The 10,576-nt window shown below is 29.7% G+C and overlaps 1 protein-coding gene across 1 annotated transcript; it reads left to right on the forward strand.

Annotated features, from left to right (window-relative positions):
* The first annotated feature begins 862 nt into the window (after positions 1-862).
* On the forward strand, positions 863-7,071 carry LOC130677950 (uncharacterized). Its single transcript, XM_057484888.1, has 6 exons — positions 863-1,337; positions 1,409-1,652; positions 3,320-3,552; positions 3,614-3,843; positions 4,806-5,273; positions 6,586-7,071. Exons 1-6 carry the CDS (start codon positions 906-908, stop codon positions 6,944-6,946), a joined length of 1,968 nt encoding a protein of 655 aa, XP_057340871.1. The 5' UTR covers positions 863-905; the 3' UTR covers positions 6,947-7,071.
* The last annotated feature ends 3,505 nt before the right edge of the window (positions 7,072-10,576 follow it).

Raw genomic sequence — 10,576 nt, forward strand, 5'->3', positions numbered from 1 at the left:
CATATTGTGAAAAAAATTTTCTTTTTCAAAAACGTTTCGTTGTGCGATAACTACACCCTTCCTCATTACGAATTATTCATGGATTCCCATTTCAGGTCATGGGAAGGATTTATATCCTGCACACCAGGACAAGCCATTTTTCCATCATCATTTTTCCATGCAGTCTTGCAGTTTTTTGAAATTTAATTTTTTTTCTTATATTATTAATGTTTTGTATTCTTAAAATATCAATAAAAAGGTTATGAAAAAATGGATGGTAAAAATAATTTTTGTTTTTTTTTATCGCGTCCGAAAAAATACCTAAAATTCGGGCTTCTAAACCAGAATACTCCTTTAATATTTACCAAGTTAGGTATAATGGGCTATTTTTTAAAAATGTCATAATGAATGTTTTGTATAATTTTAAATTCATAGGAGTGTCGAGCAGAAAATTTCCTGTGGAATGAGTACCCAGAAGCTCTAGTTATTATCCATTTTTTTTAAAGGTCATATAAGATAGTCATATCTATGTTAATTCTAATTTTTATCGTTTAGTATAAAGTTATCACATTATCATTTTTTAATTTCAATAATATATTGTCAATTATAACAGAAGATTTATAATAAAAACATTCTACAGTATATTTTTATAAAATTTAAATAAATACAAAGTATGTTTAAGAAGTATTTTCAATTTTTTTAAACTCTACTACCACTAATAATTATATAGATAAAAAATTGTCTCACTCAGCAAGGTTTGGACTTGAAGACATCGATAAGGCATACGGTAATAAATATTCGGCTTCGGAAAATGATAAAATAAATTGGTCAAATATTATCGCCCGATAAACAAACTTTTAAAACGAAGGTGATATTCATAAAATCGGCCAGTTTACATTGAAAATTTTCTTTATTTTGCAACAAAAATGTACTATAAAGACGAAATGTATTTATTTAGTATTTTGGTAATTTGCTCATCAATTTCAATGCCAGAGGCGTTTGACTTGCATTCATTAGACTATATCGATGAAATAATATCATTTGTTACTGAGAGTTCTTCGGATGAAACTGCCGGCCAACAATTGGATCAATTGAAAATTGATAATGAGAAAAATTACGCCAAGATAATTAATGAATATTTTACGGAAGTTCCACATTTGAATGTAACGGATGAAGAGTATGAGGAACTAGAAGGACTGATTGGAAAAATTGATAGAGCTTGGGAACAATTTGGGACCAAAGACTTAACGGATGATGACAAGAATAAACTGAGTGATTTGCCTGAGACTCTTAGCCAGCTGTATAAAATTTATGTAGGCGATGGTGCTGACAATAATTTGCCCACTCGCATTGCCGATGTATTTTTTAACAAATAGTCATTTTGAAAATTTAATATATATTTTTTTTTTAATTAATGAATTGTTCACAGGATAAACGTCCAAATATATGTGAAATAAAAAGTAATGAACAATTACGACTGCGTAAATTACATCAATCTGTAATTTTATCTGAGCTTAGAGGATATATTTTGAATCTCAAGTCATCGGATGACGTTGAAAAAACTACAGCACGCGCTATTTTACATTCAGAAGAGTATATTTTAGCAACAAAAAATGCGTTTAAAGTAACTACAGATTTCTTCCGTCGCTGTGATCCACCAGAACATATTCGTGGTAAGCAAATGATGAAAAAAAAGTTCATTCATGATCCTGGCGGGTCGGAACTACGGTTAATCACTGAAAAATTTACGGGAAATTATTGAAATTTATCGTAAATGGCAGTAAGTACCTTAACCCTTTCCCGGTTGACCTTGAATCCCTACTCTTAATTTGGATCGTACGCCTTCGTTTTTAAGTGAGAGAACGCTAGCCTATTTAGTAGAGAAAGGGTAGAAAAAATAGTAGAAGGGGGCGCATGCATGCACTAATACGATCTGACCGATACTCAACAGCCTTGCTAACAACTGTGATTGGTTTTAACCCCACACAGCTCACACCGACATTCTTCGAGACTCCAAACCGGGAAAGGGTTAACTTGCGATACATACCGTAAAAAAAAAATTACGGTACTGTTACATCATTACAACATTACCAAAAGTTTCTGGCTTTTTGTAAGTATTTTTAAATAAATATAATTAAGATGCTGTATAAATTTTAACTTGAATGAAACACTTCATTTTCATTATAAAAAAATACAACTTTAGGGTAGTTTGCTTCTATATTAACATTTCCAAAAGTATCTGGCTTTTTCATTTTTTTCTTAAAAATTTAGCTAAATTTTATCTAATTTTATGCTGATCGTGACTCAAACAGTTTTTCTGGCATATCTTTTTTCGCGAATTCGCACTTTGCGCAGTACTTCCTGTACAAAAAAAAATCAGCCAAACATACGATTCATTATTTATCTATCCTAAAAGTATTACCGTGCAAAATTTCTAAGTGAATCAAACACTTGATCAAAATGGATCACCGGCTCTCCGACTATTAAGGTAAAAATGCCGTAAAATGACGTATATTACCGTACATTACGGCAAAATGCGGTAAATTAGTTTAATTCGGATCCCCCAGGGATATTGTTATAGAAAATAGCAGACTTTATTACATTGTACCGTCAAATACCAGACTTTACGTCATATTGTTCTGTAAAATACCGTATTTTGCGGTAATGTTCCGTTACTTTGCGGCAAAATACGGAATTATGCGGCACTGCAATGTATAATGTTCTCACGGTAAAAGTTGAGCCTTTAGCGAGATTACGAAACCGTGTCTTTTACATGCGATATTGTGCCATTCTGGAAAATTCTGGTTTCAATCGGAAAAAAGGCATTACACCTTTCAAGTAGAAAGGTTGAAATGCGGTAGTTGAGGTAAAATGTCGTATTCTACAGTTAACAATATTAAATTTCGGATTTCATAATTCGATTACTTCAGGGTTACTAATGTCGTTCATAAATGGTAATCACCCGATGAAAAAAGATTTTATACAATTGTATAGAATTATATATCAATTATATATGGACTATATATAATTATATATAGACTATATATAATTGGATAGAAAAAATGGCCCGATCCAATTGTATACAATTTGGATAGAAATTGTATACAATTCTATACAAATTGTATACAATTCTACATATTGCAATTATATAGAATTGTATATAATTATATAGAATTGTATATAATTTGTATAAAATTGTATATAATTATATAGATTTGTATACAATTTGTATAGAATTGTATACAATTTCTATATAGTTGTATACAATTGGATCGGGCCGTTTTTTGTATATAATTTTATACAATTGTATAAAATCTTTTTTCATCGGGAATTATTTTAGGAAGAACATTTTCGGAATTTTTGGGTCTTTTTCAAGGAGTTATTCTCAATAATGCACAGACAAATAGTAAACGATGCTCAAGATCATGCAGTGGTGTCAATTACTCCCGTATCAACAGGTGTTACAAAATACCTGACAACGATGATGGTTACATAACTAATTGTCATGCAAAGAGTTGCAATGGAATACTTTATGATTGTGTCGGCACTGGGGATGCATATGCTTGTGAACTGGTAATTAAAATTTTTCATTTCCATTAACGAGGTTCCGATAATCAGATAAATGAATTTACAGGATGAAAATTCTATTAGACGGTATCAGTGGGCCGTGCGAAAAGACAATAGACGAATACTCGGCCCATCGGCGGATTCTTGCGAGGGAAAGAGAGTTTTCATGAAAGAGCGTCAAACTCTGTTTGATTATTGTCCAACTTGTATGTGTACTTGCGCTGAGCAAGACGGCAAGTCTACTGCTATTAGGACAATTAGTTTGATACCACAATATGCAGACATTAAAAATAATATGTAAATATTTCCATAATGTCCTATATAATAATCTTACAGCAATTTTGCCCAAGCCTGGTCACGAGCACTCTAGTTGTCCACGTCTTTATAACAATGGATATTGTTGCAGACCACACGTCTCACTTTTGTCTCTGCCACTTTACCCCCTCCATTGGCATACTGTACAAGGTATTGGGGTAAAATGACAGAGATAGAAGTGAGATATATAGAGAATGTAATATATGACTTCTTGCGCGAATCTGCCGCAAGACATTCGCTAGTTTCTGCAAGTAATTTTTGTTGCAAGACTCGCTCAAGATACGCGTAAGTAATTTTACTACCAGAACTTGAGCAAGACATATTTAATGTTCTATTGTGCAGTATCACATGCGATTCCTACAACAATCTTGTCTTAGAATCTTGCGTTAATATCTTGTGACAGATTGATAGGTATAGAAAGACGTAGGCTTCAAGGTCTTTCGGAAGATACTTTCATGAAAATAGTACCAGACTACTACAAGATTGTCTTATGCACATCTTGGGCAAGTCCATGTCATATCTATCGAAAGAATCTTGTGATCACACGGAAAAAAGAGCAGTTGAAAAATTAAAGTTTCTACAGTAAAAAAGGCTTTCAGGGCCAAAATCTTTAAACATTAAAGCTTAAACTGTAATTTTATAAATATGTTATAGTAATAAAATTAATACAATTTTAAGCAGCAAATTTTACAGTTTAAATCGACAATATCGAGTTTGAAACTGTAATATTGTTATTTCTGTAAAATTTACTGATTAAAAATGTAATTTTCACAGTTTTAGACTCGGAGCGCTTTACTACTATACGAAACTGTAATTTTTCAACTGCTCTTTTTTCCGTGCAGTACCTTGACCAGCAACTTGTCATAGAAACTTCTGTTACATAGGTTTTGGATTTATCGTAGAATTTAATTTTAAAATCTTTAAATTTTAATATTGCACACTAGGATAATTACTGGAGTACGTTTTGTCAACAAATATCAATTATTCCATGTTCAAATTGAGCAAAGTAAATTAGGACCTTATGGTGAAATAGTACCAGGGACATCAAAGTGGAAAAAATTGTCCCGATTTTCTTATGAAAAAAAAGACGATGGCGGTTTTATGATAAGTAATAAAAAAGGTCAACGAAAATTATTTAATAATATAGATTTTAAATTTATTACCCATGATAGCAGAACAATAAATATCGATCAATTAAAAACACCAAAGGGTGAAATTATTGTTGGAGTAACTTTTGTTTATAACAAAGAAACAAAAACTGTTGAATTACAAATTCTTTCATGGCCGTTTGATTACAAAACTGGTAAACTAGAAGATCCCGTTGATTTGGAGGACGAGGATGCTGATTTTGAAAATGATTGGATAAATTGGGAAAATACACCAAGACGTTCGAGTGAATACGATAGAAAGAGGTAATATCAGATAATAAAATAGCTATTTATGAAATAAAATAGCAAATGACAAATTATGGTACGGGTTAGTTCCAAAATTAGCTGACTGGTTGCACTGTGTTACAAAAAAACGAATGAGGATCTTGGGGCCCGAGAGCAGCGAGTTCTCTTTTGTGACACAATGCAACCAAAGACGAATTCCGCAAAACTATGCTGGATTTTTATAGACAATCATATGAGGTTCCATTTAAAAACGGCATGTGGGAATCTATATGCTGGATTCCCATATAGATTTGGTATGATGTAGGTTTTCATTGGAAAGCACCAGAGAATCTATGCTGGATTTTTATAGGATATTATATGGGATCCACCCGAAAATGACATGTGGGAATCTAAGCTGGATTTAATAGATTTTTTAATAGGAGATTTTATTATAGCCTTCTTTGAAATAGTGAATGGTATAGTGCAGGCATAGAAAATCGGTCGTTTCTCTACCGATATCCTACACTGATAGAAAAACTATCTTGATTCAAGAAAAATTTTTTCTTCAAAATGTGGTTCTTGTTTCAAAATTTTTAATTGTTTTAATTCAAGAAATAAGTCCTTGAACCAAAAAATTGAAATTCTCGGATAGAGAAAAAAAATTCTTTGTTTGAGAATTTGATTTTTCGATGAAGCCTTTTTTGTTTTGAAACAAAATTCTGACATATTTCGTTCAAGAATTTCTTGCTCTTGGATTAAGATAGGTTTAAGACATTACCGACTCGTTTCGAGAATGGCGCGGTTTTTAAATCAAGACATCAATTTACTCAGCTTGAAAAAAAACTTTTTTTTTTTATTTTAAAAATAAAAAGTTTTAAAGTGATTTTTTAGGACTACATTCATTTATTTCAGATATGTTAAAGTAGAAATTTATTTTTAAAAAAATTTTTTTTTTCATTACTTTAAAAACATCTTCTATCAAGGAATTATAACTTGAACCAAAAATTTAAAGTTCTTAAAATAATAATACGACATTTTTAGTTGAAGACAAGTGGTCTTGCTTGAAGAATTCGATAGTATCGATTGAAGATAATATAGTTTCGGATCAAGACACGAGAGTCATCCATCGAAGATTCAAAATCTATAGAGCCAAGAAAATCTAAATCAAGACAAGAATTTCTTGAAGCAAGACAATTGGTTTTCTTCAGAAATAAATTCTTGGCTCAAGAAAATATTTCTTGAGTCAATATAAATTTTCTATCAGTGTACGCTCCTAAATTGAACTTTCGAAGCAGGGGTTGTATACTAACTGCTTTTGTAAGAAACTATAGTTTTTTTTTGTTAATTACAGGCGTTATCTGAATTTGTTCGAATTGGATGATCCCATAAAATCACCTAAAAATCCACCATATTCAGATCCCAATGAAGCACTCAAAATACGAGCTACTGGTTATGGACTAGACATGGCCCAACACACTATTCCTTATATTGATTTACAGCCGGTAGCATTACCAGATCTAAAAGCTCCGCTTAGTGGATTGGAATTAATTTACCGAAGACAAAAAGGTTATGGAGGTTTTTTGGGTTTTAAAATACGCGGATACGATTTTACTGAATTTTTCGGTAGTGAAATGCCACAAGATGACTTGGATAAATACAAAAATGATTTTGATGAAGATATTGTCTTTGATATACCAACTAAATCCAATTAATTATATTTTTCTCTATAATTTTATAATCATCTTGACTTTGTTAATTATTATTATAATTAATTTAAATCAATTCATAAACAAAATTCTGTAATGATTTTTGGTTGAGTAAATGATCAATTATTTCGAAAAAATAAGAAATTTATTTAAATGAATTTTCTGCTGAATTTAAAAATGCTATGAATAAATATGGGTTGTGGGTATTCATTCCAGAAGAAATATCATTTTCAACCCGCCTATAAGTTCAAAACAACAACAAAAAATCTTGGCAAGGCGGGGGAGCTCCTCGAGCTCGAAAACAGTAGTGTGAGTACGTTTTCAAGCTCTTTAAGCTCGAAAATACTCCTTTGTATGATTATTTTTTTATGAAGTTCCTGCTAGAAATTCGATTTTCGAAAATCGCACCGAAACCAATAATTTCTCGAATTTTTGAAAATTTCCAATTTCCTCAGCGGGAAGTTAAAAATTTTTTCGAAGCGACAATGTTTATTCACATGTGTGGCTGACTGTATGAAATAATGTGTCTCTGAATGTATGGGATAATGAGTGGGATTATGTGTGCGTCATTGTGCGGCAAGATGTGTTGGTCATTGGTCAGATAATATTTGTAAGATATTTCTCTGCGGGAGGAAATATTTGTCTTTTAAGAAGAGCTTCAAGCATCAAAGAGTCAGTGTTCGAACGTCTTGTGAAACTTTAACTTTTATGTGTTTTTTTTTATGTTTTATGCGCTTAAATTATGATTCAACTGACAGTTATTTTTTTACATTGAATATATTTAAATTTGTGTATTTTACTTTTCTATTAATTTTTTTTTTCAGATTTAAATGTACTGTTTAAACGTTTGATCATAATTTTTCCGATTAACATATTTTCCTTTGGTGGATCTATTTGTTTTATCTAAAGATATGTACATCTTTGTTTTACAATGCAGAACTCTGAATAAAAATTGTCAATCATGAAATTAGCTACTTCGTTATTTGAATTCACGGCTTTCGAATTTTTTAAGTTTTCAACTCCCATTTTTTTCCCTAGTTATTTTTAGACGGGCAAAAGTTTCGGCATTAATGATAAGTAAAATTGTTTAACGATTATTATTATAATTGCTGCACTATCAGTTTTGCAAGGTTGCTCATAACGTCATAACATGTATCTAAATTACCAAAATAATAACCCGGGAAAAAATGTTTTTATAAAATTTTATAAAATAATATAAAATTTTATACAATTTTATAAAATTTTGTAAGATTTTATAAGATTTTACAGCAAAATTTTATAAAAATTCATACAATTTTATAAAATAAGATCTGAGTAAGGAACGTAATAAATAAATGTTATTTTATAAAATTGTATGACATTTTATAAAATTTTATAAAGTTTTACACAATTGTATAAAATTATATAAAATCTTATACAATTTTATAAAGTAAGATCTTAGTGAGGGAAGTAATAATTAAATGAAATTTGATATAATTGTATAAAATTTTATACGATTTCATAAAATTATATAAAATGTTATAAAATCTTATACAAATTTATACAATTTTATAAAGTAAGATCTCAAAAGGGGAGTAATAATTAGATAAAATTTTACATAATTGTATGAAATTTTATAAAATTATATAAAATTTTATAATACTTCATAAAACTTTAAAGAATTCGATGTCACTATTGCATCTAGTGTGGGGTAGCATTTTGTAAAATTTGATAAAATTTCACACAATTTTATAAATTTTATTACAAATTATTATAAAAATTGTTAGAAATTCAAAGTAAATAGACAAACTTTTCAATGGCCATAAGAAAAAAAATTCATTCTTCTAGGCAAAATATGGTGATAAACAAATATGAAAATCATATTATAAAAAATATAATTGATTACCTAAATATATACAGGGTACCCCCAGAAAAATGTAAAAAAAAAAACTTCTGAATATTGAATAAGTTTGATTTTATTAAAATTTTTTGCAAGTTATTTACATTAAGAAAAATTATATTTTACACAATTATTGGATGCAAAGGAAGATAAAAAAGTTTTTATCATAATACAAAAGTCTTTAACATTTTTCGACCGGTACTCGATTCTTGAAAAAGTTTAACGAAAAAAATTAAAAATAATGCTCAATTATATTTACAAAAGTAATTTTGGGATGGTTATAATAGATTTGAAAAAAAAAAATTTTTTTACAAAATTTTAGAAGTACCTCGTTTTGCCTACCCCCGTCACCCCTTTCTCTTACATATTTATATATATATTTTACATAATGTGATAATTTTGAATTTAATGTTTTTAAACTTTTATTTTGTCAACTAGCAATTCAAATTAAATCGTCTTTACTCAAGGAAAATTTCAAAGGTTTTACCATTAATTCAAAAATATAAATCATTATAAATCAATAAATTTTATTAGTTTTAAAATTTTATGTCCATTAAACAATCGATAGTTGAATTATTCAAATCTTTTTTTCAATTATAATTATAAAATACTATGAAATATGACTGATAAGAATTCACGAGTAATAAATCATAAATACAGCCACGAATTTTTCTAAGCTACAAGTGACCAATAGACGAGCGGAGCAGACTACAATTCTTCAATAACAAAAGTTAAGCAGCATCGAGTGTGGACAATTAATTGGATGGGTGACCCATCTCGGAAAAAAAGTCATTTTACAAAACTTTATAAAATTATATAAAATTTTACAAAATTTTATAAAACTTTATACTGAAAATGGCCTGGTAAAATTTTATGAACTTTAACAAAATTTTATAAATTTTCATAAAACTTTATAAAAATTGATAAAATTTTACCAGGCCATTTTCAGTATATATATATATATCACGCAGATTAAATTACATGAAAATCTTCGTCAATCTGGGTCCATAAAATTTTTTGTACTAAGATAATCCCAATTTTTAGGGATTTTTTACAATTTTTTTAGAATTAAAAAAGTTGATTTAAGTACGATCGAAATTAGTATTCAACCCTTTAGAGTCAGAGGAGAGTAGTAGTGTGCCTGTGAGTACCCTTCCACTCGTTTGAATCTCGCGCTGCGTTCATCGACAGTGCCGTAGTTAGTATTGTTGACGTAAGGAAATAGTCTCCGAAAGTAAGTTTAGAAAAATTAAAAAAATTTTATACATTGCTATGTAATTGCAATATTACTTAACTATATTTATAATCAAACCAAATGTTGTTCTTACTTTGAATTCAAGTCCTTTGATATTTATTATTTAATAAATTAAAAATAAAAAATAAAATGATTTTTAATTCCCGCGTAGGTGAAATTTTTTCTCTTATAATACGGCCCTGTCACATTTGCTTCACGCTCTTTCTAATTCTATCGGGTTCCGCCAGACCGAAGAGTGGGGTTTCAAGGTCAGACTCTAAAGGGTTGACAGATTAAAATACATGAAAATTATGCTTGCCTTAGATCTCAAAATTTTTTTTCTTGCCAAAACATCGAATTTTCGCTATTTTTGGGGTTTTTTGCAATTTACTCGAAATTGAAGGCTGGACGGCCTAAACAGACTTGAAATTCGTATTCAGCGGGTCAAAAAACATGCCCGTATATAGGTGGCGCCCAGTGAACAGACAATTTTTTTTTTGTGTGCCAGTGTTATTAGTTATTT

This window comes from Microplitis mediator, chromosome 11 (genome assembly GCF_029852145.1).
Source record: "Microplitis mediator isolate UGA2020A chromosome 11, iyMicMedi2.1, whole genome shotgun sequence".
Classification (NCBI taxonomy): domain Eukaryota; kingdom Metazoa; phylum Arthropoda; class Insecta; order Hymenoptera; family Braconidae; genus Microplitis; species Microplitis mediator.

Bases quoted from the DNA above. Each gene is read 5' to 3' on its own strand.
- LOC130677950 (XM_057484888.1), top strand. From the start codon at position 906: ATGTACTATAAAGACGAAATGTATTTATTTAGTATTTTGGTAATTTGC. The intron at 1,338-1,408 runs GTATTTTTTAAC...AATTGTTCACAG, and splicing joins TGCCCACTCGCATTGCCGAT to GATAAACGTCCAAATATATG. The intron at 1,653-3,319 runs GTAAGCAAATGA...GAATTATTTTAG, and splicing joins TCCACCAGAACATATTCGTG to GAAGAACATTTTCGGAATTT.